Genomic DNA, 27,888 nt, shown 5'->3' on the forward strand with positions numbered 1-27,888 from the left:
TACTGCAATAATACAGTAACATAAACAGTAATCATTTTCCATCTTGCTCGCATTCAAATATCAGTATTCTTAATTTTAATTTGCATCAATGCAAGCATGCTGGATTCATTATTATTTAATATGTTTAATATTGTAGTTTGCTCATTCCCTTTCCACTCAGATGCCTTGAAACAATGTTCGTATTGTGCAACTTTTCGCTTTTAAATAATTATATGTAATGATGTCATATAATACTATTTTACTTGAGTCAAAAGGCCGTATATAGCGACCACGAGATGTAGGAGAAAAAAACTGAATCGCGTCATTTTTTTTATTACATGAGATTATTATTTAGAGTGTAACATATTATATGATTAAAATTAGTATTATTTTATTATGTTTAGATTATAAAATGGTATTGGATGTTGGTTCTCAAGCATACGAGACGATTTTTTTATGTCATCGGATCAGATTAGGTAAAATATGGGTATAATAGGATTTCCTGAGTTTACAATATTCATAAATTTACCGCGAATGTTGTAAATTGATATAGTTTATATTATGTTAGATTTTCTTATTATCCCCTATTGAATGACATGAATCTGAAGTATTGTAAGGAAATCTTAAATAATATTCATATGTCGATAAAGAGACAATTACAAAACTAAACTTAAAAAATCAAACCACCATTGCCCGAACCAAAAGGAAATCGAAGGTTGCTCGTTTATTCCAAAATACTTTTATTTAATATATGAATAATTGAAATAATTTATTACTCCGATTAATTGTTAAAAAAAAACAACGATCATTTACTTTTATAAAAATCACATGGAATTTAGCTTGATAGATAATGTGTCGTTGTGTAGTGAAACATACAAATCTCATGACATTTTTCTTTAGAACACAAAAACGACGTGCCATTTCCAACGAAAACCCAACAGACAGCATGCGCCAGATGCCATTGAACATCCCGTCGTTCCTTAATGAAACGTCAAATGAAGTGTGATTTGGGACTTGCCTGCAAATTCAATTTTCAAATATTAGATGTAATGTTGTTGAAAAATGGATGACTTGTTATGCCTAATGTGAAATTTTACAATATTATTTTGTTTGAAAAAAGAAAAATAGAAAAACAAAGCTAAGGTGTTCCTCCTTTTCAATTTTTTTTTCTTAAAAAATTATTTTCTTAAAAAAAAAAAGAGAGCATTTCAACAAATGGGCTACCTTGGATTTTACTTTCGTTTAGCTAGTAGTCTTTTGATTTTCAATTTTATAAATGATTTATCTGTCGACATATATTCATATTATGCAAAAAGTAAATATTTCAAATAAAATTTATCCAAGCTGACATTTTTTCATAATTTAATTAAACCAACGATTGCTTTAATTAAATTATGAAAAAAAATCCTAAAAATCACACACAAAACGAAGTTACACCGGAAGGAAGTTATAATTTTTTTTTTTTTAATTTACCAAAAAAGAGCATAGTTTTTGGTGTGTTTTTGTTTCATTCAACCAACAAATTATATTATGACATAAAAATTTGTGTAAAATTTTGTGGAGAAAACAGTATCGTCTATTCCGAGACGTAGAGTACACGGCTTGCAACACAAAACATTTCTAACTCCTGAGACATTACGACAGTAGGAAATTTAAAAAAAAAAAAAAAAAATTGGTAAGAGATGAATCATATATAGCTGCGAAATGTTATTGTAATCTAGGCTTGACTTTGAATTCAATGTCAACAAACTCAACTGCAAGTCCAGAAGGCTGTTCCGCTTCTGCCATCCATGTGTCAATAATGCCAATTATTACCTACGTTTCTTTCCACCTCTACCCCCGATCGTTGGTCCGTCTTTCCACTGCTACCCCCAATAACGTGGTACGCGCAATCCCAATTATACCCTAGTCACGTGTCACGACAAAAACCATATTCACACGATGTTGATTTACCATCAGTCACGAGTACCCCGGGCGTGTTTGGTGCGTATAAATATGTTAGGGTTTGTTATTAGGAAAATTTACAAAAATAACTATAAAATTTTTATTATTTTCACAATTAACCCTCTCAATTTTTTTCTATCAACATTAACCAAACACACGCTTTTCTTTCCAAATTACCCTTCTTTACAAACCAAAGCAACTTTCGTCAAAACTTGGTGATTTTCTTCCCAAATTACCCTTCTTTACAAACCAAAGCAACTTTCGTCAAAACTTGGTGCGACAGACGCCTGTCGCACCAAGTGCCAAGCCAAGCTGGATGAAGAAGATGACACCCACATAAGCACCCGAGTTGCCGGAACAATGTGAGTCGCTGCATACTAATTTCTCATCAATGTTTTCCACTTTCCTTCTCATACATTATATATGAATTTAATATTCAAATTCACGACTTTGTAGTGGATATATGGCACCAGAATATGCAACACGGGGCCATTTAACAGAGAAAGCGGATGTCTATAGTTTCGGAATTGTTGCCTTAGAAATTGTCAGCGGTAGAAGCAACGTTTTTTTCCAAGACAAAGGAGGATAAAATTTATCTTCTAGATTGGGTAACATTTAGGCTCCTACAATCTCTTATTTTGCATTGTTTGATCTTGAATTTATCACCAACCAAATATATGTTGTTTCAACTTCTTTTCAATCAGGCGCTTGTATTGAAAGAGCAAGGAAATTTAATGGAGCTAGTTGATACAGATCTTGGTTCAAATTTTGACAAAGAACAACTGATGGTGATGATCAATGTAGCCCTGTTGTGTGCCAGTGCTTCTCCTACAAATAGGCCTTCAATGTCTTCGGTCTTAAGCATGCTCGAATGCGGTGTTGATGTTCCAGATTTAGTTTCAGATTCAAGTATCTCAGAAGTTGATGAAACCAAGTCAGAAGCAATGAGGAGATATTAGCACGTCGTCAATTTATGGGCCACCTACACGTTCTTCCACGTCTGGAGCTGACCTCTATCTATTCAGTGTGGATTTCGACCGATTATTGTAATAACTCAGATTAGAGAATTATGCTTGAATGCTGTGTGTATATTTTCTTCTCATTCTGTCTTCTTTTCTTTTTTCTCAACATAAATGTTAAAGACATTCAGCATATAACTCCGAAATGGATCGTGTTTCTACTGCCGCCATGACTGATTTAAAAGCCATCGCCGACTGCATGATATCGGCCGGCTACGGGAAGGAGTGTTGGGGGAGAGATGAGAGAGAGGGGTATTTTGGTCTCAAAGGTTTTTTTATGGCTAATGTTGATAGAAGTTTGTTTGGGGGGTTAAGATGGAAAAAGCCAAAAATTTTATAGCTATTTTTGTAAATTTCCCTTGTTATTAATGTTTGCTATTTTTCAAAGTAAAGAATCAAGAACTATCAATGGACTTGTTATTCGTTAAAATATTACAATTTCCTTTTTTTAGGCTTTTTTTTTTGGCACAAACTTTCAATAATTTTCATAAGTCCATTTCGTTAAAAATTAATTTATCATGGATTCTCGAGTATTACTGGTGGATTTGCACAGTAAAATTTGAATATTTAAATTCCAATAGTAGTTCCTGGGTCTAAACAGTCCCTCTAATGAAATTTGAGAATTAAAAAAAAGTACAAAAAAATAATTATGGAGAAATATTCGACAGTTTTTCCCATTAATTTTTTAGTAAAAATATTTGAAATGTCTGTTAAATAAAATTTTGTAAGCGAATAAAAAAAAAAAGAAACCCACAAAGTCACTTCCAAAGTACAAACAATGCATTACTTTTGTTTTGCTGCCATAATCGATACATATTTTTTATTTCTTAAAAAAGAAAAGTTTTTTTTTTATTTTTTTAAATGAGATTAGAGACCACCTCCAAATCGAGCTTAATTTGCCCGCCACTGACAGAGAAAACCCTCCTAAAAACCCCCCATTTGTTTTACTCGTGTGAAATTCACACGACCACAACACTCTCTTCAAAACCCGCCACACTCTCTCTCTTTCCCAATTTAAATTTTTCTCTCAATCTAAATCAAATCCTCCCCCGTTTTGGTTCCCGCGAAACTGCGATAAAACCCTAGCATTTTAATTTTTGTATTTCGGAGACCGATTCTATTGGTCTCCGGCATTGATTCTTGATTCTGGGGCTTTACATTTCGAACGACATGTCGTCCGAGGAAGAGATTCTGATGCGCGACGTGACGAATGCGGGCCTCGTTGTGAGCGACCGCATTGGACGGGAAGTTGCGTCTCAGCTTGATGTGGAAGAGGCTCTGGAAGCTTCCAGATACGCCAGCCACCCCTACACGACTCACCCTAGAGAGGTACATTGTTGGTCAAAAATTCAATGCATACTTTCATATTTACTTGAGTTAGTTTGTTTTATAAGAAAATTGGTGCCATGTCAGCCTTATGGTAGTTTGAGTTAGTTTTTATTTGAATATGGATCTATCAGTTTGTGTTTCAAAGCCATTAGTTAGAATAGGGGGGAATATTTAATCATGCCCGGTGGCCGGGGGGTGGGTGGAGAACGTGCAGATGCTTCTTCTTGGAAGTAATTCCTAAAAAAAAAAAAAGGGGCAATTTTAATGCATCCCCAGTGAGTACTGAAGAAGCAGCTCATTTTTTACGGTTAATAATTTTATTGCAGTGGCCTCCTTTAGTTGAGGTGGTAGATACATGGGACTTGCCTACTGTGCTTGTTGAGAGGTATAATGCGGCTGGTGGTGAAGGAAATGCTTTATGTGGAATATTTCCAGAGATACGCAGGGCGTGGGCATCAGTGGATAATTCTTTGTTTCTTTGGCGTTTTGACAAGTGGTAAGATTATCTTATTACCTTTGCAATAGTTCAGCATGCTGATGTTGTGTTACTAGTTGTTGGTCATGGGTCTCTGAAAATAGTAACAATATTGATAAGGCTTCAAATTCATCTAAGCGAAGAAAATAGGGTATATAGCACTTCAGTTCTCGAATCTGCATATGGGTTTGTTCTCTATGAATTCTTTTTTTGCAAGTTTATTGCCTTTTCTTTCATTTCTAGATCAACTATTGGCTTTTGAAAGACACTAGTATTATCCTTAAGGAGGAAATTTTTACTTAGTGGTATTCATCTTGCTACTATGGTTTGTTCTCATCTTATTTTCTACATAGTGATATCTTCTCTAACATCATTTTTATTGTTAGGGATGGTCAATGTCCTGAATATACTGGGGAGGAACAAGTTATTTGTGCCGTTGGTCTCGCCAAATCTAAACCTGGCATTTTTGTAGAAGCTATCCAATACCTTTTAATTTTAGCAACACCAGTTGAGGTTGTTGCCCTAACCTTTTTTTTTCCTCCCCCTTCTGACAGTGAGCTATGTTAGTAGTAATTAAGCATAGTTATTATGCTATAATAATGTTCCTCCTATTCTTTTTATCAGTTGATTCTTGTAGGAGTATGCTGCTCAGGAGCAGGTGATGGTACAGATCCTTATGCGGAGATTTCACTGCAGCCTTTGCCTGAATACACAGTACCATCAGATGGGGTCACCATGACTTGTATAACATGCTCTGATAAGGGGCGTATTCTCCTAGCCGGCCGTGATGGCAACATTTATGAGTTGCTGTACACCACTGGTTCAGGCTGGTATAAGCGTTGCCGTAAAGTTTGCCATACTGCAGGTGTTGGAAATGTCATCTCAAGGTAGTTTTATGAGTAGATGCCACAGATTGAAACATGCCATTCACGCTGTTATTATCTTATACTGATGATTTAAGCTTCTTTATGATTTAGCTGCTTTAAATTCACAAGATTGTATTTCATTTTTGTTCAATTGAATTTGTTTGTGACAGTGAATCAATACATTTTGGTTTTCTAGTTTCATTTATTTTAATGTGTAATTTACTTGGGGGTTGGTTATCCCACTTATCCTTGGTGAAATGTTATAAAACTGATTTCCTTTTTACACTATGTTAAAAAACATGCTCAATGATGTTTCCAGGTGGATTGTGCCAAATGTATTTAGATTTGGAGCTGTTGACCCCATTGTTGAACTGGTTTTTGACAATGAAAGACAGCTTCTGTATGCACGAACTGAGGAGATGAAACTTCAGGTTTTTGTTTTGGGCCCAAATGGAGATGGTCCCCTGAAGAAGGTGGCTGAAGAAAGGAACCTGTTCAATCAGAGAGATACCCATCATGGAGGTAGACAAACAACGGGACAAAGAGCCCCCCATCGGTCAACCAAGCCATCTGTAGTATCCATTTCACCTTTGTCCACTCTTGAATCGAAGTGGCTGCACCTTGTTGCTGTTTTGTCAGATGGAAGAAGGATGTACCTTTCCACTTCTGCATCTAGTGGTAACAGTGGCACTGTTGGTGGTGTGGGTGGATTCAACAATCACCATTTTAGGCCAAGCTGTTTAAAAGTTGTAACTACTAGGCCTTCTCCACCCTTAGGGGTTGGTGGAGGGCTTGGCTTTGGAGCTATATCTCTAGCTGGCAGAAATCAGAGTGATGATATCTCCTTAAAGGTTGAAACTGCATATTATTCAGCTGGAACCCTTGTCCTTTCTGATGCATCACCACCAACCATGTCTTCTCTTATAATTGTCAGCAAGGACCCCAGTTCACAGTCATATCCGACAGGTAGTTTAGGGACAAGTGCTAGGATTTCTCGTGCGCTTAGGGAATCTGTGACTTCTTTACCTGTTGAAGGCCGAATGCTTTCTGTGACAGATATTCTACCCTTACCGGACACAGCTACCACTGTTCAATCTCTATACTCAGAACTTGAATTTTGTGGATTTGAAATCTCCGGGGAGTCCTGTGAAAAGTCATCTGGAAAACTTTGGGCTAGAGGTGACCTTTCAACCCAACATATACTTCCAAGGAGGAGAATTGTTGTTTTTAGTACTATGGGCATGATGGAAGTAGTATTCAACAGGCCTGTTGATATTCTGAGAAGATTGTTTGAGTTGAACTCTCCAAGATCAATTTTAGAAGACTTTTTTAATCGTTTTGGAGCTGGCGAGGCAGCTGCAATGTGTTTGATGTTAGCTGCTAGGATAGTTCATTCTGAAAATCTTATAAGCAATGCCATTGCCGAGAAGGCTGCCGAAGCTTTTGTTGACCCAAGGCTTGTTGGGATGCCACAACTTGAAGGTAGTAATGCATTGGCAAACACTAGGACAGCAGCAGGGGGATTCAGCATGGGGCAGGTTGTTCAAGAAGCTGAGCCTGTATTTTCAGGTGCATATGAAGGGCTCTGCCTGTGTGCGTCAAGGCTGCTATTTCCTCTTTGGGAACTTCCTGTAATGGTCATGAAAGGAGATGCCATATCTGAAAACGGGGTCTTTGTATGTAGACTTTCTTCTGGGGCTATGCAAGTGCTTGAAAACAAGATTCGTTCTTTGGAGAAGTTTTTAAGGTGTATAAGGAACCAGAGAAGGGGACTTTATGGCTACGTAGCCGGTATGGGGGACTTGAGTGGTTCTATTCTGTATGGAACTGGTGCAGATTCAGTTGCTGGTGATCAGAGTCTAATTAGAAATTTATTTGGTAGTTACTCACGAAATGCTGACTCGAATGGTGCTGGGACATCAACTAAAAGACAAAGATTACCATATAGTCCTGCTGAATTGGCTGCAATAGAGGTGTGATAAAAAATCTGAAGCATTCTTGTTTTTGTACTTTTCATTTGTTTTGAAGACTTACAGGTCTGTTCTGCGAACAGGTGAGGGCAATGGAATGCATCAGGCAGTTGCTTCTTAGATCTGCTGAAGCTTTGTTTTTGCTCCAGCTTCTTTCTCAGCATCATGTGACGCGCTTGGTTCAAGGGTTTGATGCTAATTTGCGGCAGGAATTGGTTCAACTGACATTTTGTCAACTAGTTTGTTCGGAGGAGGGTGACCGTCTTGCTACAAGGCTTATTTCTGCTTTGATGGAGGTAATGCGTGTTTACATTAAACATTGTTAGAGTTGACTTTTATTTAGGCTCAAAACCTTCATCTGTTTCACCTAGGTGTTCTTAACTGCTGTGGTTTTAGCTGCCATCGCCATCTCCATTCTGCATAAATTCCTTAACAGATGTCATTTTTGTCATTCATTTCTCCAGTATTATACTGATCCTGATGGAAGGGGCACAGTTGATGATATTAGTGGGCGACTTAGAGAGGGGTGTCCAAGCTATTTCAAGGAATCTGATTACAAGTTCTTTTTAGCGGTGGAATGTCTTGAAAGGGCAGCTGTAACGTCAGACTCTGAGGAGAAGGAGAATCTTGCTAGAGAGGCCTTCAATTTCTTGAGTAAGGTCCCTGAGTCTGCAGATTTACGAACTGTTTGCAGACGGTTTGAGGACTTAAGGTCGGTTTAAATATCAAATTCAAGGCTAGAGGTACTGCTCTTTAACTTGTGTATGCCTGAATCAGATCATTGTCTTTGATCACTGCAGATTTTATGAGGCTGTGGTTCGCTTACCTCTGCAAAAGGCACAGGCTCTTGACCCAGCTGGTGATGCTTTCAATGATCAAATTGATGCAGCAACTCGAGAATATGCACTTGTTCAGCTTCAACAATGCTATGAGATAATAACCAGTGCTTTGCGATCTCTGAAAGGTGACTCTTCACAGAGGGAATTCGGGTCTCCTGTTAGACCTGCTGGACCACGGTCTGCCCTTGATCCAGCTTCACGGAAGAAATATATATGCCAGATTGTTCAGCTTGGTGTCCAGTCACCTGATAGAATATTTCATGAGTACCTTTATCGAACAATGATTGATTTGGGCCTTGAAAATGAACTGTTGGAGTACGGAGGTCCTGATTTGGTGCCTTTTCTGCAAAGTGCTGGTCGTGAGCCCATACAAGAGGTTTTAACTATTTCAATTTTGGATTTTCCCATATTGGTTTTTACTTAAAGAGATGAAACGTGATAAAGTCACCTTAAGATGTCAAATATTGATTTTATTCTTTATCCAAAAAAAAAAAATTACTCTAGTTATTTTGCACCAAAACCTTTGCACCTAAAGTTGGTTACCTATTTGAAATTTTAAGCAGGCATATCAACTGAAGTTTTCATTTATTCCTATTTGCATTTTTCTGTTATCTGTCTCAGGTTCGAGCTGTCTCTGGAATAACATCAGCAGCTTCTTTGATGGGTCAAACAGGAACACCTATCCCATCTAATGAAGCCAAATACTTTGATCTTTTGGCACGATATTATGTCTTGAAACGACAACATTTACTTGCAGCTCATGTGTTGCTAAGGCTTGCTGAGAGAAGATCAACTGACGAGAAAGATGCTCCTACTCTTGATCAGAGGTCTACAGTTTCTTCTTTTGCCTGTTATACTCTTTATTATGTTTCTAAAATTCCCATGGGTCTTGTGTTTTTCTGGGCAATTGATGCTCGATTCAGTATTGAAACTTGCTTTGGGTAGGGCCGAGATGGCATCAATTCAAAAATGAATGCGATTCTTGGTTTTTAACTATCCAGAATTAGACAACTATTTCAAGATATCCAATAAATAGATGGAGTTAGGTTGGGAGGGGAGATTGATTTTTAAACTAGTTGTTTTTTTCCCTGGCCTCATTTAACCTGTGCTGGCCAGATTTGATCAGTTGAGTGCTTGTATTGTTCTCGTGGATAAGTAAAAGTGTGAGAAACTTTTATAGATTGAGTATACATGTATACCTAAGAATCTCATTTTGAGACTAACACACGTAGGACCCATGATCACTCAATTTAAGTTTCTCATTTCTGATCCCATTATTAGATTTATTTGTCAAGATAAACTGCTAACCAAATTTATACTAGGTTGCATGTGGTTGTTTCCTCGGTTGCCCAGTTCAAATTTCCATCTCTTGCCCCAGCATGCTTATCATCTGATAGTTGTTCTCTTCTTGTCACTGGCAGGCGTCAATACCTAAGCAATGCCATTTTACAGGCCAAGAATGCAACCAACAGTGACAGTCTGGTGGGTTCAACTCGGGGTGCTTTTGATAATGGATTGTTAGATTTACTTGAAGGGAAGCTTGCTGTCCTTCGGTTCCAAACAAAAATCAAAGATGAACTGGAGGCTATAGCTTCCAGTTTAGAAACCTCAGTTGATATGTCTGAGTCTACTCAAAATGGATCAGCCCCTGATAGCAGTTCAACAACTGATGCTAACTATGCAAAAATTGTGCGAGAGAAAGCCAAAGAGCTGTCATTAGATTTAAAGAGCATCACTCAACTGTATAATGAATATGCAGTGCCATTTGAACTTTGGGAGGTACTCCTTGTTTCTCTATCTATTCTCATTTTAATAAATAAATACAAGATGAACTTATAGCATTTAAGTTGCTCCTGTCTGTCTTTTTTCTTTCTGGTCCCTTGAGCTTCAGTTAATGGATGGCTTACTGGAAAACTGGATTTCTGTTTAAAGTTTTACCATAGTTCTGTACCTATTGTGTGAATTAGTTTGTTTTCTATGTATAATAAGTACGATAACTCCTGTTATTCCATCCAGAGGTTTATCCTGCTAGGAGACTCATGATTTCCTTTGTCTGAATTCTATTATTATTTTTGTATAACTTAGTATAAATTTATGGAATCTTCAATATTATTATAAAGTACTTTGTGTTATGATTTTTTTTCATTTTTTATGTCACAACAATGAATTTTTGGCTTGAATTACTGTTTACTTTCTAAATTTAAGTTGCATAAAAAAATTTTGCATTTCTCCCGTTCAAACATATGTTTATGTACAAATTGCTGAAGGTGGAATCTCATGGTCGTCTTATTTGTGCATGATTAAATTATGATGAAGACTTTATTTAGTTGGTTCAGATAAAGGTCTTTTTTTAAAGAAATGGCTTGGGTTTTCCTCAAACATGGTGCAAGAAGTGATAATAATCTTATCAATGAGTAAATAAATGAAGAATGAAGTGATAATTGGCCGGCACTTAGTAAATTGAAGTGAGTAAGGTCTATGAATCAAGCTAGAGGAGTTTCTAACTACTTTGAAGTGCATTTGCTTGCTCACTCAAGCTTTTGGAGCAGTAGTGGTTGGATAATTATCCCTCAAGTGATTGAACTTATCTTTGTTCCTGAGCTGTTGCTACCATTTTTATTCTCACCTTACTGTTGTAACTGTTCTGATCTAAAACAAAAGGCAGTTTTTGAGTGGTGTTAATTGGTAAATGACAGTGAATGTTCCTTTTCAAGAAGTTTCCTCTGGAATGTCTTGGTGAGAAGTAAATAAGGATACAATCTAATAGGAGGATTTTGGATTTGTAAGATGCTCAACGAGATATCTGCGGGGCACTCTGCAGTGTTTTTTCCTCCCTTTAGTAGCTTAATGTGCGTGATAGGGAGGTGATAATAGGAGGTTTATTTTTCTGTTTGTTTTTTCTCTCTTCTTTGTAGATTCTTTCCTCTCATAATGTGCTCATGAGAAGAATTGGATTTCTCTTGAGCAAGATTGAGTTTTAACTCTAGTAAAAATGTGGATGACAAAGAGGTTGGTTGATATGCTTCTTATTGTCATTGATTGTAAGCATTTCTTTGAACTGCCTCTGGAAGGATTATAGAGTTTGGATTCGTGAATCTCTGGTGAATGTTCATTTATTTATTTATTTTAGTTGATGATCTGATTTTTCCTTCTTGTGTCCAAGGATAGATGTTTTGGAAAGTTGAATTGCCTTGTAAAAACGAAGTTTTATCCTGGAGTTTACCACAAGGAGGGATAATACTTGTGTTATAGTGCAGTCTAAGGCCTTTTATTTGCTGGTCTCTTTATTGTTGTATTGAATCTTTTTAATTTGCTTAGTTGATGATCTGACTTTCCCTTCTTTTGCTCAAGTGTAGATATGATTTGAGAAGTAGAATTGCCTTGTAAAAACCAAGTTTTATCCTGCAGTTTACCGCAAGGAGGGTTCATACTTGTGTTATAGTGCAGAATAACTGAATAAGGACCTTTGTTTACTTGTCTTTTCATTTCTGTATTATGTGAAAGAAGTTAGTAGAAAATATTGACCATTTTTTCTTGATAGTGCTATTGTTATGGGTTATGGAATAGGCATTACGGGAAACCTGATTGATATTGGTGGAACCTTTTCCATTTTTTTTATTATACTAGAAGGTTCTACATTTGGTGTAAGAAATAGAGTTATGGTACCATGGCATTTGTTGCCTCTTTGGCGTTGTTGTTGTCATGCCAATTTCTTTGTATGTTGCAGTAATTATCAGGTCCCACATATATGGTTTGACAAATGGACCTCCTTTGCCTATTTCATGGCAAAGGAGGTCCATTGATTTCTTTTTTTTTGTATTTTCTAATCTTCTGAGATGTACTGTTATACTACTTTAAACATACTTTTGAATCTAAATTTCATGGCATAAATTTCTTTCCTTTTTGCACTGCTTTCAGATATGTCTGGAAATGCTATACTTCGCAAACTATACTGGGGATGCTGATAGTAGTATTATTAGAGAAACTTGGGCTAGACTAATTGATCAGGCTCTTTCAAAGGGTGGCATTGCTGAAGCGTGTTCTGTACTGAAGAGGGTTGGTTCCCATATGTATCCTGGGGATGGAGCCGTTTTACCTCTGGATACTCTATGCCTTCACCTTGAAAAGGCTGCACTGGTACATTTCTCCCTTTATGCATATTTAAGCACACTTTGTCTTGTATGTGTTTATGGCAAACTGGTTTATTTAATTAATGATTACTTGTTTTGCCTTCACAAAAAGGAGAAAAAGATTACCCTTTTTGTGTTTATGGCTGTAAGAGTATTGCTTGGTTTGCAGTTGAGTATGTTTGCTTTTGTGCATTACACTTTTTCTGATGATTACCTTTTTTTCTTTCCTTTCAAAATTACAACTCTTTGTGCAGGAGAGATTAGATTCACAGGTTGAATCTGTTGGAGATGAAGATATAGCAAGGGCTCTTCTGGCTGCTTGTAAAGGAGCCGCAGAACCTGTTTTGAACACTTATGATCAGTTATTATCCAGTGGAGCTATTTTGCCGTCACCAAACCTCAGGTTACGCGTTCTTCGATCAGTGCTCGTGGTACTTAGAGAGTGGGCAATGTCTGTATTTGCAAAAAGAATGGGTACAAGCGCTACAGGAGCATCTTTAATATTAGGTGGAACATTTTCAGCAGATCAAACAACAGTCATTAACCAAGGGATTCGAGATAAGATCACCAGTGCTGCAAACAGGTTAACTTATACTTTTTTCATCCATTTTTGGGTTTCATCAAGCTTGCAATGTATGTTTCTTTTTTATCAAAGATTGAATGAAGTGTTCCTGTGGAAGGTGCAAGATTGGCTTATGGTCTGGTTTAAATTAACAAGTTGTAAATGTAGTTTTGTTACATGCATGCAAAGTCTCAAGAGTTTTAAATTTCTTAACAGATAACCTTACTATGCTATTTTAAACAGTTAATGGCTTCAATTTAGGATAACGGGCAAATAAAATTGTAAATTGTAAATGGGACCTGATAACCTGATGTGTGTAAAATGAATAGCATGTTGGTTTGGTACGGTGACCGTATGTGTAGATGATGTTGTTTTTCGTCTTTTTTCACTCTCTATCTCTCTCTCGTTTCCTTTTTGAAATCCTGAGGATTTGTTTAGCTATTGCAGTGTGGTGATGATCTAACTTGGGTGAACAAAATTGTTGCTCATATTCATGAATTAATATCATATGTGAACACAGATCATGTTCTGAGGTGAAGATTTTATTAGTGACATCCTCCTTGATTTGGGATGGCAGGTATATGACGGAGGTGCGTAGGTTGCCTTTGCCACAGAGCCAGACAGGGGCTGTTTACCGAGGATTTCGAGAACTCGAAGAGTCCCTAATAAGTCCCTTTCCTTTGGATCGATTTTGAGTGTTTCTTGTTTCATGTATTATGTTAATGAATTTTTTCTTGTAGCATTAGTTTTGCAAATAAGAACATAAAAGTTCAGCATTGAGACGTGTTCATGTAACAACATCATGCTTAACTGTAATCAATTCAAATGTGAAAGCGGCCCCCATTTATTTTCAGTTCTGAGAAATGAGCATCTCATGTCTGTATTATGAATGACAGGTATTCATCCTTCAAAGTGAAGAATAACTTCTTGAAGTTGGGCTTGGCAAAAACCTTTGTCCGGGCCAAGCACGTCTACGGTCGGATTGGTTTGGGTTTTTTTTTGGATCAGGCCTTAACATCTGAATTTATGTGTTGTATTTTTCAGAAAAAAAATTTCATTGTATTTTATAAATTTATAATATAAAATTTTGTTTTTATTAGATTGGGCATTAAAAGTTGGGCTAAAAGGATTTAAAGTTTTAAATATATGTTATGGGTAAAATTGGGCTAACGGAGACATGTTTAAAATAAGTTTTTAGAAAATCAACAAAAGTTTTTATTAAGTTCTTAATATTTTTGTTAAAACAAAAATCTTTTTCCAAAAACTTTCCACTTGAATAATAACAGGATCGGCATTTTGTGATGGTATTGACCTTGTAAATCAAAAAACAATTAAATCATTTTACCAAGATTTTTTTAAGTTTGTGTCCTAATTTTAATACTTGATATGTCTTTGGCTTCTAGTACTATTCAATTTTCTAAATTTGTTTTTAGCTCAGGAAATTCTAGTTCAGTTTGGACATGAATGGTTAGGGTTAAACAATATAGTTGTAATTAGACATAGGGCTAGTTTGGGATTGTGGCAGTTGATGAAATAAATTGTTTGTATTGTGCAAATGAAATAAGCTGCTGATTAAAAAAGTAGTTTGGTATTTGGTAAATTATGTTGTTGCGGATGCTGTGACTTTGAAAAATATAGTACATGTGTTGGGTAAATTTTATTATGAAAGTGTTATTTTATTATATAATGATCAAAATAGACATACGTTTTAATTGCTTGTCATTTTTAGACTATGTTTAATAAATTATTTAGACATATCTTTTTTTTTCTTAAATATGTAAAATTACATTAAAAGAACTCAAGTAAAAAAAATCTAAAGAACTTCATAATTTGTTACATAAAACATGATCAAAATTCATACTCATACATAATTCAAATAAAATAAAAAGTAATATATATTACATTCACAATGAATTTTTTGCAATAAAGTTCTTCGGATTTTTCATTTCTTGGGATCTAGAACCATTAGAATTGTGATACTCTTCTTGAGTGTTATTAAAATATATGGTTATAATAGGAATTTTAAAAAGGTGTGGTAACTTATTAAATAAGTTGCTTATGAAAAGTAACCCCCTATCTGCTTTTAAAAGTTGCTAATAAAACGAAGAAAATTATGAAATTAGCTAATTTTACAAAATTTATCAAACAATATTTTTATAAAAAATCATGAAATAAACAACTTATTAAATTTCAACCGCAATCCCAAATTAGCCCATAATTTCCCTATCATATCATTTGATTATTCCCTAACAAAAAACTAATTCCTTAATTAGACTTTGCGAAGCTAAACTTTTAGTCACCACACATAATGCATGAATCACATAGTCAAACTTTTAATAACCATCAAAATCAAATTTAAAGGCTTGTTTACAAGGGTGGATCCGGACACTTAAATTAAGGGGGTTTAGTTTACAAAAAATTAATTCAATTTAAGGGGCTTGAATTTTTTTTTAATTGTTCACTTAAAAAATTTAAAGTCTCAAAACCACAAATTCTATTCTTTTCCTATAAAATATTAATAAATTATTTATTTTAAATCTCCATTATAGTCATACTTGTGAAATTTATCCAAATATCTAAAAAATAAAAATATGTAACTATTAGAATTTGAATAAGTCTTCAAAATCATTGAATGACACTCTTACCACTAGACTATGGATATTTTAATTTATTTAAAATGTGGTTTATTTTTTTTATTTTTTTATTTTTTTAACTCTCTTACTTGGATGTATTATTAGCTGGGTCCGCCCCCAATTTGTTTTAATGATAATGATGTGTTATTACTTTAAAACGGAAAGTTTCTGTAGATTGAAAGCTCTGGCAATGTTGTGGCGGAAGTGTTGTTCGGGAGTTGAAAATGAAGACCAATAAGACTTTGTGCACACACAGCAGAACGTAATAAAAGGGAGGACTCATTTAATATCAAGAAAAAGGGCTGTGATTCATTCCCACAACATTTCAAGATATTCTGTCCAATGCTGTGTTGTCATCTGAAAATGAATTTTCTAAAATTATGTTGATATGATTTTTTACTATATTGATATGATATTCAGAGTACCATAATATTGTAAAATATACTAATATTGCTTATTATATGTCATATTTACCGCCTGTAGCATATAATTTGTAAATGTAAAATATGACATTTAACTTTTAAGGTCTTGTTTGGGATAGAAGTGCTTTAACTTTTAAGTTACAGCTGCTGTGGAAAAAAATTATAACTATTAAACAAAAATTAATAATATGTAGTAAATATAAATTTTAAATAACAATTTTGACAAAATTATTAAATATATAATAAATTTTCTATTATATAAGTGAAAAATCATATCAATATAGTTTTCAAACTATAGCAGCTAATGTTTACCAAATATTTTAGTGCTGTAACTTTCTGTCCAACATCAATCCTAAACGCACCTTAAATCCAAACATATTCTACAAATTTTATGTTTCAACTTACTAAATTATTTATTTATTATTAATATCCTTTTTATCTTATAGCAATTCATCCAGATATCATTATTACTTTTTTCAAGAGGTAGACATCTTAATTATAATTATAAAGTCCTAATCGTATTTATTTCACTCGTTAATTTTAGTTGGTGTATGTTTTGTTACAATTTACATTATTCCTTATTAAATTTATTAAGCTCGGTCTCTTCCAACCTTTTATTATATCTAATAAAAGTATTGTCCGTTTTATTTTATTATTGAATTTTTTTTGTAAAATTACTTAATATAGTCGTTATAATTTTTATTTCTCCTCAATTTTTAGAGGGAAAACGTTATTTTGTTGATAATTAATACTGATTTTCAGATGAAAATTTTTAAAGTTTTTATGGATGTTTAAAAATTTTTTTTATGATTATTGAGAAGTAGCTTTTATAACATTTTATAATTTAGCACGGCACAATAATGTGCTAGCGATTATTGCAGATTACAACTATCAAATTCAAAGAAATTACACACATGTGATCATTGTTGATTTAATTGATTAGAATTAAAACTAACTTATAAACTAACAATAATATATATATATATAGGTATGCAAAGGCAAATGGTAAAGAAAAGCAACAGAATAAGAAATATAATTTTAGGAAAAAAAAACCCTTTTTTTTACTTTTAGATTTGATGCAATAGCTTATTTGAATCTTTATTTTTTAATAATAGCCCATTTCATTCTTACTTTGCAAATAGTAACTCAAAACAACTTTCTATTAATTTACCGTTAGTTTACTAATTAATTCATTGAAGACAAAGTAGAGTTTTCTAATTGAGGATATATAAACTATTTTAAAATGAAACTACACATATACACACACATTAACATATGACTTTTTGCAAAAAATTATATATGTGTGAGTGTGTGTTCATTAAATTATTATGTAGTATTTTAAATATGTGTTTTTATATCTTTAGTGTATTTTTTCTTTTAAGTAAATGAAAAAGTTTGTATTTACTTTTCGTAAAATAATAGTATTGATTGATTATTTATTTATATATTTTGATTGTGTTAAAGTCAAAACAAGTTAAAGGATTAAAAGAAAAACAACCTAGTGCTTATGAAATCTATTTTTTATTTTGTCCTAAATATTTATTTTAAATATTATTTAGTGTTATTATTGTTTATTCAGTAAGTTAAATTTTAAATTTATGTACAAAGTCATATGTTATTTAATTGTGTTGAGAGTTTTATTTTAAAATAGTTTGTATATCCTTAATTGAAAAATTATATTTCGCCCTCAATAATTTGCATAGTAAATTAACGGTAAATTAACGGAAGGGTAATTTGGGCTATTGTTTAAAAAGTAAAAATAAAATGAGTTATTGCATCAAACTCTGGGAGTGAAAAGAGTTTTTTTTCCCTATAATTTTATTGTCCTAATGTAGTTAAATGGTTTTTAAATAACTTTATTTGATTAGTCATCTAGGTTTAAAATTTTGGAGAGGTAAGAGACTAAAAAATAAATTTAGATTTTTTCCACCCCTTACCTTTAAAAGAGATATTAAAACAAAAACATTATTTTAAAAGGTAAAATAAATAAGAAAAACTAAATAAAAAAATCATATCATATTAGGGAAAATTGATAGGAAATTTTTTTTCCCATAAGAATACTAAGTTAAAAAGTTGAAAAATGGGTTGGCTAGTTTTCGTATACTTTAAGACAAATTGGTTTTTTTTTTTTTTAGATAAAAAATATTTGATGCACCCTAAATCGATCCTTAACTCATACGGTAAAAGCGTAATTAAGTTAATATTGCTTTATTTGGCTTAAATATACAAACATGTCCTAGTAAAAGGAAATGCCAAGATCACTTTAAAGAGAAACGTTTTAAAGGGTGCTTTTCTCGTTAGACTAACATTAAATAGAAAATAAACAAACTTTTATTTAGCTTTCTCTTAAATAATAATTTGTATTTTTTTTCACAAAATACTTCAATTTCTGTAGAAAATACTTTTAATTGAAATACAAAAAAAAACTAATAAAATTCCCACACCTTACAATGACGTGGCGGTCTGGCAGTGAGATGTATTATCCGAATCAATGAATATAATAAATATTAATAATAAGGGTATTTAGTAATTTCCCATCCAACCTGCATCTCTCTCTCTCTGTTCGCTCTTTTCCTAGTACTGGATCGTACACAAAGCACCCCAAAATTGCGTCAGTTTGGAAACTCAAAGGAAAATAAGACTCATCAAACCCTAAAAAAAAAAGAAAAAAAAAGTCATACATAAATATTCTTTTCAATTAAAATAAATAAAATAAGTAGCCACCGATTCGGATTCGATTTGAATTTCCAAATTTCACCAGATCTGAAAGTTTTCAAATTTCCAAATTAAGAAAATTTGAACCAATATAAAGATTGATGTGTGTTCGCATTTCAAGGATGAAAATGATCGATTTGTTCAATCGCTTGAATTTGAAGAATTGAAATTGCTAGGGTTTTGGTTTTGGTTTTAAATTACATGGCCGACGCGCTTTCTGTGATTCCATCAGCGGTGCTGCGTAATCTCGCCGATAAGCTCTATGAGAAGCGTAAGAATGCCGCACTCGAGGTGTGTATCCCCAATTCGTCGTCTTTTTAGGGTTTTGTGCTTGGTTTTTGTTTATTTGTGATTTTTTTTCTTTTTCGTTCTTGTGTAGGTTGAGGGTATAGTGAAGCAATTGGCTGCGGCGGGGGATCATGAAAAGATATCGGCGGTGATCAATTTGTTGACCACGGAGTTCACTTACTCCCCCCAAGCCAATCACCGAAAGGTTTTTGATCGTTTTAGTTTTGTTGAGAACTGAGGATTTTTGTCTAGTATTTTGTTTGTAAATAATTTCTTTTTGTGTGTAATTAATTTATAGGGAGGATTGATTGGGCTAGCGGCAGCTACTGTTGGGTTGACTAGTGAAGCAGCTCAGCATCTCGAGGTAAGCTATGGATGGAATGATAGTTGTGTCTGTTGTAATGTTTTGGAAGTAGGTTGATTAAGTTTCTTTTAATCACTAGTGTTTTTGTAGTCGCTGTTATTGTTCATTATTATGGCAAGCATTTTGAGTTATCTCTTTGACATTTAGAATCTGCACTACTTGAGGTTGGCTTGAAGTGTTTTCTATACTGTCTTAAAATCCATGTCTATACGTAATTCCCACAAAAGATTTTAAGCTTTTTCGCTGACCAGAGAATACCTTTAGGCTTATGTTTTAAATTTGTTATCCTTGTGACACTGGTTTGGGCAATTGGCATGATGATTTTGGTATCATATTGTTTAATTTTCTTTTTCTTTTTCTTAGCTATAGGACTTTTTTAGTACATTAGTATGTTTTAGATGTGTAGCTAGACGAGGATGCATCTTCCATGGCCAATCACATTTATAGGTACTGTACCACTTCTAATGATCTCTTTTCAAATATTATGGAAAAGAATTACCGTTTCAAATAATTAAGTTGGGCATTCTTTTCATATAAGTGGTTCTTGGATGAAATGTTCCTCTCTTTGTTGTGTTATCTACAATATCATGACAATAACCCATGGAATAACCAAAACATTTTTGCAAAAATCTTCTAATGAGGTTTACAATGCAAACTCAGCCACCTCTCTACATAGCTGAATCAGCCTCTCACCTAATTTAGATGAATGAAGAAAAAAGAAGTATCTTGGAACTATTCAGAGACCAAAGCCCAAAGAAAAGGCAAAGGAAGATCCCTACCTTGCAACCTATCAGACAATGTTTTTTTTTTTTTGCCCCTGTGAACTATGCAATTATTTTGTTTCTGCTGAATCACTCGAAATAGAGTTGAAACAGTGCATTTACAAATGGTTTTGTCCTTGATACCTTTCTTGAAAAATGCTCTGCAATTTGTACTTGAATTCCTTTTGTATTGGCCTGTTCCATTAGTTCAAGAAAAGTATTCTTGATATTATTACTTCCATGTTCCAATGTCCAAACAAATACTTTAATTTTAGAAGGTATTGCAGGCTTTCAAATTGTTTTAAAGGGTTTGAATTTAGCCAAAGAACCACTCAAGATAAGATTTACTTGAATAGATCCTCATGTTGGCCAACCCAAGCTATTGTACTCTTCTTGAAAGCATCAATAACTACATTGTCTGACAATTCGATTAGAGAAGCGAATGGTTGAATTTCCCTATCTCTCAAACTTCTTTTGAATCTTCGTACTCACTCATACATTCTATCATTCATACCAGTATTCGTACGGGGGAGACTTAACTTCAGCATCATTTTGAAAATTATTTGTTTGTGATTGGGTTTCTGTGGGTAGTTTAAGACTTATTTCACAGAACAATGAGCAGAAGGACAGAATTCCTGTTCAGTCTCTCTCTTTGGGGTTGTTTAAGGACAGCATGCTTCATCAGAAGAATTATGAGTGAGTAGATGGTGTTTGGTTGACAAATCACGCGTAGTTGACATAATGGTGTATTAGTAAATGTTCATTTTTTCAGGAAAAGAATTATCTTATCCCTCAAACAGGGGAAAGAGGTATTATTGTTGTGCTATCAACTTCTAGAACCATGTTATCCATGGACTAGGTTGACCACTTATCATTCTAGGCTTTAATATGCATAAATGGTATTCTTTTTTGTTTGAAATTATTGTTGAACAATTTCTTCTATATGCTGATTTATTTTTCTATTCTGAAACAATCCTCCAGCAAATTGTACCACCTGTGCTTAATTCTTTTTCTGACCAAGATAGTAGAGTTCGTTATTATGCCTGTGAAGCTCTATATAACATTGCAAAGGTAAGGTTGGTTTGGCTGATTTTACTTTTTTTTTCCTTCATACTCTGTACTGAGATTGATATGTTAGCTTTTACTGCTACACAGGTTGTAAGGGGAGATTTTATCATATTCTTTAATCAAATATTTGATGCACTATGTAAGCTTTCGGCTGATTCAGATGCCAATGTACAAAGTGCTGCACATCTTTTAGATCGTCTTGTAAAGGTGAATACTCTCTCTTTCTGATAATAATCTGAAGATAAGAATTCCTTTTTGTTGGACTAATTCTTTGATTTTACTATGTGAAACAGGACATTGTCACTGAAAGTGATCAGTTCAGGTGCGCAATCTTCTATTCCAGTTCCAGATTGGAATCTCTTATATTTCAAAAGGCAAACACTGGGACAAGAATTTTTCATCTGCTTTTATTTTGTAACTCTTTGTTGTATGTGGTTTTTTCCCCCAGCATAGAAGAATTTATACCCCTGTTGAGAGAGCGCATGAATGTGTTAAATCCTTATGTCCGGCAATTTTTGGTAGGATGGATCACTGTTTTGGACAGTGTTCCAGATATTGACATGCTGGGTTTTCTTCCTGATTTTCTTGATGGTAACTGATATTCACTATCTTTAAATTGAAAAGCTTTCGTCCTTTGTTGTTTTGTTCAAGTGTTGTTCTGTTGTGCTATATAACCTTCAACTCAGAAAGTCTTGATAAATTTCAGGTTTGTTTAACATGTTAAGTGATTCTAGTCATGAAATTCGTCAACAAGCTGATTCAGCTCTATGGGAATTTCTTCAAGAGATTAAGAACTCCCCAGTAAGACTTCTAAGAACTTCAAACTGGTGACTTTACTATTCATGGCTGTGGTATCTGGTGCTTGATTATCTCCTTGGAAAGCTTGTGCTGGTGTTATTTCTTTTTCTGTATCAGCTTTGTGATCCTAGAATTTGTGTATTTTGCATTACGATTTATATCGGACAATAGCTGTTGATTGCATCATCTGCCTGATGTATTTTTTGTCATGAAAATGAATTCTTTTGTTCATTTGTAATTTTCTGACTCGAGCAGTGCTACTCTTGAAGTCTGTAGATTATGGTCGCATGGCTGAAATACTGGTGCAGAGGGCAGCTTCTCCAGATGAGTTTACTCGGTTGACAGCCATCACTTGGGTAAAGTTGAAGCTGCTTTTCTGCCAATCTTTTTCCCTTTTTTAACATTAATAGACTGAATATTGGCTGCTGGTTCTTGAATTTTAGACAAGTCAATGTTAAATTGTAATTGTATTTAACATAGATAATGTTTCCTATTTCTTGATTCAACAGATAAATGAATTTGTAAAACTTGGAGGGGACCAGCTAGTTCCTTACTATGCTGATATATTGGGAGCTATTCTGCCTTGCATTTCTGATAAGGAAGAAAAAATCAGAGTGGTAAGACAATTTACGTGACCATTTCTTATTTTGAAGAACAGTTTGAAGTTTCTTTGAGCACTTGGGATTGATTTTATTCTTCTCTTTTGTTTGTGAATTAGGTTGCTCGTGAGACCAATGAAGAGCTTCGTGCCATCAAAGCTGATCCAGCAGACGGATTTGATGTAGGACCAATACTTTCTATTGCAACAAGGTGTAGTTTTTGTTACCATCGAAAAGGTCTAGGTTTGAAATATTGATAGTAGTTTGCACCTTTATGGGTATACATAGCACTTCATGCACTTGAAGAGCGCTGGAAAAAGTGCTTACAAGGATCTCTTGTTTGAGTTAGTTATGACGTTCAACTACAAATGATTAGTTGGTGATTGCTGATACTTTTAACTGGTCAGGCAACTATCTAGTGAATGGGAGGCAACGCGAATTGAAGCATTGCACTGGATATCAACCCTTTTAAACCGGCATCGGACTGAGGTAATGAGAACCATTGGTGAACTTATAAGCCCTGCTTAATTTTTATATTTTTCTTGTTAGTTTAGCTGATATTGCATTTACACACTTTCTTCTGGCCTTTTGGCTTGATTCTTTTTTTTTGTCCGCATAAACCCCAATCCAGCTATCATAACACAACTTTTTGCGTTTTATTTTCTTTTTTCCTTCTGGGTATTAGCCTTAATTGCATTGATCGCGCATAGTTGCAATTTCTTTCTGAAACAGGTCTTACATTTTCTGAATGACATTTTTGATACGCTTTTAAAAGCACTGTCTGATCCTTCTGATGAGGTACGTTTGTTCCTTTGGAAGTACTTCCTTCAGCTTCATTTCTCTAATTTTATTTCATTATTATTAAGTTTTTTGTTTGGCAGTTATTAATATGGAGCATGGTTCTTTTATATGTATGTGATAACTGTTGTATTTAGTCTTCTTTCATCTCATTGTGCTGTATTAACAACCCATCTATTGGTCTCTACTGTTAGGGTAGAATACCAGCAGTATTTTGGTTTAAGTTATGATTAGATGAATGTCTGGGCACTGGGCTATAACAGAAACATAAAGCTATTATTGAAGAAATAGGGGAAAAAACGAACAGAAAAATTGAAACTGTTGTTTAATTTCTTGCACTATCTCAAGAGAATCTAAGAGTACTGTAGATCATTGAGAATGTTTTTGAGAGTCCGCCTCCCCGGTAAAAGTTGAAAAATGTTAACGGTAAGAGGTCTGACCATTGGCTTTAGTTGTGGTTGGTCAATAATTGTGCAGTTTCCTTCGAACAGATCCCAATCTACTTTTTGGGCATAGGGTAGCTAGCTGTCTCTTGCATGCTGACATATTTTAGTTCAGACGGCATAAATATGAAAGGTATAAATGAGATTCGAATGGTTCAATGATTGATAGTTGTGTTAAACTGGGTAATATTTCCTTGGTCATTTGTTTTTGAATGGGGTATCTCTTTGGACTTTTTTTCTTTCGAAATTGACTTCTTCTTGGTTGGTACATGAATGTTGTTTCATGTATGCAATGCCGTCCTTTTTATCTGAGGTGCGACAAATATCTTGCGCTCTGACTACAATCTGAAGTAGTATACGTGGAATGGTCAAAATTTTCTTTGAATATGACAATGTCTTAAATTTGATTCCCAAAAATATCATTTGGTGAAATTTCGTTGTTATTTCTTTTACTATGGATACAAGAATTTTCTGCTCTGACTTTGCTACTGGCTTGAATTTCATACTTTCTTTTAATGCTTAACAGTGCTTTTTCTGTTTTTACATGGCTGTGAAATACTGATTCCATAGTTTCTGCTTGTTTTTTGCATCTAAGTATGGAATTTGCTTTTCCCTCAGGTAGTACTTTTGGTTCTTGAGGTTCATGCATGTATTGCAAAAGATCTGCAGCACTTCCGCCAGCTTGTTGTTTTCCTTGTCCATAATTTCCGAGTTGATAATTCTCTTCTTGAGAAGTGAGTCTCTTTCTTTCTTCTGTTTCTTGCCTTGTAAGTTAGCTGGCAAGTAGTATGCTTGCTGACTCTCTCAATTTATTGTAACTTTACTTTCTTTTGCAAACTATGCTCTTGTTTCCTTAGGCGTGGTGCTTTGATAATCCGCCGACTTTGTGTACTTTTAGATGCTGAAAGGGTCTATCGGGAACTCTCAACAATTCTTGAGGGAGAAGCAGATCTGGATTTTGCATGTACCATGGTCCAGGTTGTCCTTAATTTCAGAACAAACAAAGCAGTAGTTTAGTATTGAGCCATGAAACTATGATCACTCGGGCATGATTGTGTTTGGTAGACATAGAAAGTCTGAGTGTGTGCTTATGGCTTGTGAGATAACTGAGATGTAGAATAGGCAAAATATTCATTGAAACAGTTTCAAAATGTTGATTTTTCGTTCATTCCTTTGCTTAAGTAATTTTTTATTCATCTTTTTAACTATAGCCGAATCTTTTTTTATTCTTTTTCAGGCTTTGAATTTGATTTTACTTACTTCCTCCGAATTATCTGAGTTACGGGATCTTTTAAAAAAATCACTGGTTAACCCCGCTGGAAAAGACTTATTTGTTTCCCTGTACGCTTCATGGTGTCACTCACCCATGGCAATCATAAGTCTTTGCTTATTAGCTCAGGTAAGATATAGCTGTCTATTTGTAGTTTTGTTACTATTTTCCTCTAAGCAAACCACCTCCACTTTTCATGATCATTTTATGAATGTTTTTTACTATTTTCCTCTAAGCAAACCACCTCCACATTTCATGGTCATTTTATGGAATGTTTTTTATCACACTGATTTCTTGTTTGACAGACATACCATCATGCAAGTGCTGTGATTCAGTCTCTGGTGGAGGAAGATATTAATGTCAAATTTTTGGTCCAGCTGGATAAATTGATTCGATTGCTGGAAACTCCAATCTTCGCTTACCTTAGATTGCAGGTGCTTAAGCTGAGGACTGAAGACTACTTATTTGCCTTACTATTTGGTCTTACTGGTTTCTTGATACCTACTATATTGGAAAACCGTTGTATAATGAAGCCTTGACTTGGGAAATATTTCTGTTTGTCTAAGATTTAATACATATTTGGAGTCGCTGAGCAATTTGTCATTTGCAGCTTCTTGAACCAGGAAGGTATACATGGTTACTAAAAGCCTTGTATGGTCTTCTGATGCTACTTCCCCAGGTATCCATGCTTTATTTAAAAATTCAGCGCAATTATTCTGTGTATTTTTGCTAGAATTACATAGTTTCATGTTTAATCTTTCACGTGACACATTGATGCAGCAAAGTGCAGCCTTTAAGATATTGCGGACCCGTTTGAAGACGGTACCTTCATTCTCTTTCAATGGAGAACAAATTAAGCGAACGTCTTCTGGGAACCCTTACTCTCAGATTCTACATAGCATGCCAAGTGGATCTCAATTCAGTGAAGATGGAGATGTAAATTCAGATGTGGGCAGTTCACACGGTGGGATTAACTTTGCTTCGAGGCTGCAACAGTTTGAGCAGATGCAGCACCAGCATCGGATACATGGAAAAGCTCAAGCTCAGTTGCGGAGTAGTTCGACTTCATCATCAAAGGTTAATGGATCTCCTTGTTCATGTTATTTCTATTTCTGTTGAGCTTTGTCCTCTGCTTCATTTATTGTTCGTTCTTCAGTTGCTTGCTAGTCCTGCCCTTTTCACCACCCACCCCAAAATAAATGAATAAAAAAATAAAGAAATTGTAGATATTGATGAATTGGCTGGAGATTTTGTGAATTTTTTTTCAAAAACTTAGAAGAACACGAGGCATAGGGACTGGAACCAAGGCATCATTAGTAAGAAGAGATGAAAATTGGTATGCCTTAATTGTAATCTAATCTTTTTTGGGATGCATTGATGAAGTGGAGAAGTCTGTATCCTGTTCATATAATATTAAATTCTACTAGTTTTTCCATAAGTTGTCTACTGATGTTTCAACTTTTAATCTACATTGCTCATTGTCCACCAATAACCTTCGGATTACAACATCAGTTGCTGGATGTGCAGGAGGTGCAAAGACCCCAAGAGCAACATCGACCTCCTCCATCGGACATAAGTAGGCCATCATCAAGATCATCAAGGAAAGCTCCGGGGCAGTTACAACTTTAATTAGTGTTGCTGCTGATCTCATCAAGTGTTAGCAACAAATGAGATCTGGTATAAATTGTAAAATTGTATATTTTTAGTAGATTGTTTTTGTGGATCATCTGGAGGCTGGGATGGTGAAAAATGGGTTTTGAATTAAGGTGATGCTCGGGGGGTTCCCCTTGAGCTATTCTTTTTTTCCTGATGTACTAGGGACTTGCCCATGTGGTTGTGTTATTTTTTATTGGGAACCATATGGGCTAGAGATATATATAATTTAGAAATGCAGTTTGTTCTTTTAATTTCCTTTTTCTTTTTACTGTTAAATCTGTTACAGCAATTATATAAAAATAAGGAGTCAACTAATTCATGTACACATTGACCTTGGAAAAATTATGCATCTTTTATTTATTGATTTGCTTATGTTTCAACCACAGTATTGTTGTGTTCATTGTATTATTTGAGCAGAGTTGTTTGTTTTGCTCTCTCTGTGGTTTGCATGTGCCTGCACTCAATAATGTGGCTCTCGCGAGTCTTGTTTGCCTATTGTTCCCACTAGTCCAGAGTGTGCATATGGTTGAAATTGATTATGTGGGACAAGTTGATCACCGGCCGGCTGGAGATTGGTGCATGGCCAGAAGTTGAACGTTATGCTGTTGTGATCATTTCTAACCAAATTCACATACTCTCGTCGGAAATCAGACATTTCACAATATTTTGCAGTGATGAATTGATTCCGTCATATAAAAAGGATGAAGAGACTTGTGATGTTATGTGATGATATACATTCAATGGGTTTATTGTTCGTCGATGGATTTGAGTATATGCCAATTGATTCACGTCTATGGTAGTGAAATCAAACGTGGGTAATAAAATAATTGTTACATTTCAATTAATCTCTTCATGCTACATCAGTTTTGTGTACACTAGTTTATATAAAACTATTTGTGGTTTTATCATTATTGATGAAATAATGGATAGATAAACTTACAGAAAATGCAAGTTGCTAGT

General features: G+C 34.5%; 2 protein-coding genes and 1 pseudogene across 7 annotated transcripts; all 3 read left to right on the forward strand.

Annotated features, from left to right (window-relative positions):
* The first annotated feature begins 1,717 nt into the window (after positions 1–1,717).
* On the forward strand, positions 1,718–2,882 carry LOC127900335 (probable LRR receptor-like serine/threonine-protein kinase At1g53440; annotated as a pseudogene).
* Positions 2,883–3,803: 921 nt separating this feature from the next.
* On the forward strand, positions 3,804–13,966 carry LOC102629346 (nuclear pore complex protein NUP155). 4 transcript variants are annotated; one of them, XM_006469186.4, is made up of 13 exons: positions 3,804–4,271; positions 4,598–4,767; positions 5,133–5,259; positions 5,371–5,633; positions 5,932–7,585; positions 7,666–7,878; positions 8,047–8,294; positions 8,383–8,797; positions 9,043–9,248; positions 9,843–10,200; positions 12,340–12,558; positions 12,806–13,134; positions 13,691–13,966. In XM_006469186.4, exons 1-13 carry the CDS (start codon positions 4,113–4,115, stop codon positions 13,806–13,808), a joined length of 4,479 nt encoding a protein of 1,492 aa, XP_006469249.1. In that variant the 5' UTR covers positions 3,804–4,112; the 3' UTR covers positions 13,809–13,966. The 4 variants fall into 4 exon arrangements, with proteins under 4 accessions (XP_006469249.1, XP_024950842.1, XP_024950843.1 ...); XM_025095074.2 differs by lacking the exon at positions 5,133–5,259 and having other exon boundaries at positions 4,124–4,271; positions 5,384–5,633; XM_025095075.2 differs by lacking the exons at positions 3,804–4,271; positions 5,133–5,259 and having other exon boundaries at positions 4,357–4,767; positions 5,384–5,633.
* A 4,756-nt stretch (positions 13,967–18,722) lies between these two features.
* On the forward strand, positions 18,723–27,179 carry LOC102628881 (protein VAC14 homolog). 3 transcript variants are annotated; one of them, XM_015527359.3, is made up of 20 exons: positions 18,723–19,174; positions 19,263–19,376; positions 19,470–19,535; positions 21,278–21,367; positions 21,452–21,571; positions 21,655–21,686; positions 21,813–21,955; positions 22,071–22,165; positions 22,432–22,518; positions 22,672–22,779; positions 22,881–22,972; positions 23,169–23,250; positions 23,494–23,559; positions 24,621–24,736; positions 24,860–24,980; positions 25,240–25,401; positions 25,578–25,706; positions 25,883–25,951; positions 26,053–26,349; positions 26,785–27,179. In XM_015527359.3, the coding sequence occupies exons 1-20, from the start codon at positions 19,085–19,087 to the stop codon at positions 26,899–26,901; spliced, it is 2,196 nt and encodes a 731-aa protein (XP_015382845.1). In that variant the 5' UTR covers positions 18,723–19,084; the 3' UTR covers positions 26,902–27,179. The 3 variants fall into 3 exon arrangements, with proteins under 3 accessions (XP_015382845.1, XP_015382846.1, XP_006469247.1); XM_015527360.3 differs by having other exon boundaries at positions 18,724–19,174; positions 21,658–21,686; XM_006469184.4 differs by having other exon boundaries at positions 18,726–19,174; positions 26,800–27,179.
* The last annotated feature ends 709 nt before the right edge of the window (positions 27,180–27,888 follow it).

The sequence above is a fragment of the Citrus sinensis genome, chromosome 2, assembly GCF_022201045.2.
Source record: "Citrus sinensis cultivar Valencia sweet orange chromosome 2, DVS_A1.0, whole genome shotgun sequence".
Lineage (NCBI taxonomy): Eukaryota > Viridiplantae > Streptophyta > Magnoliopsida > Sapindales > Rutaceae > Citrus > Citrus sinensis.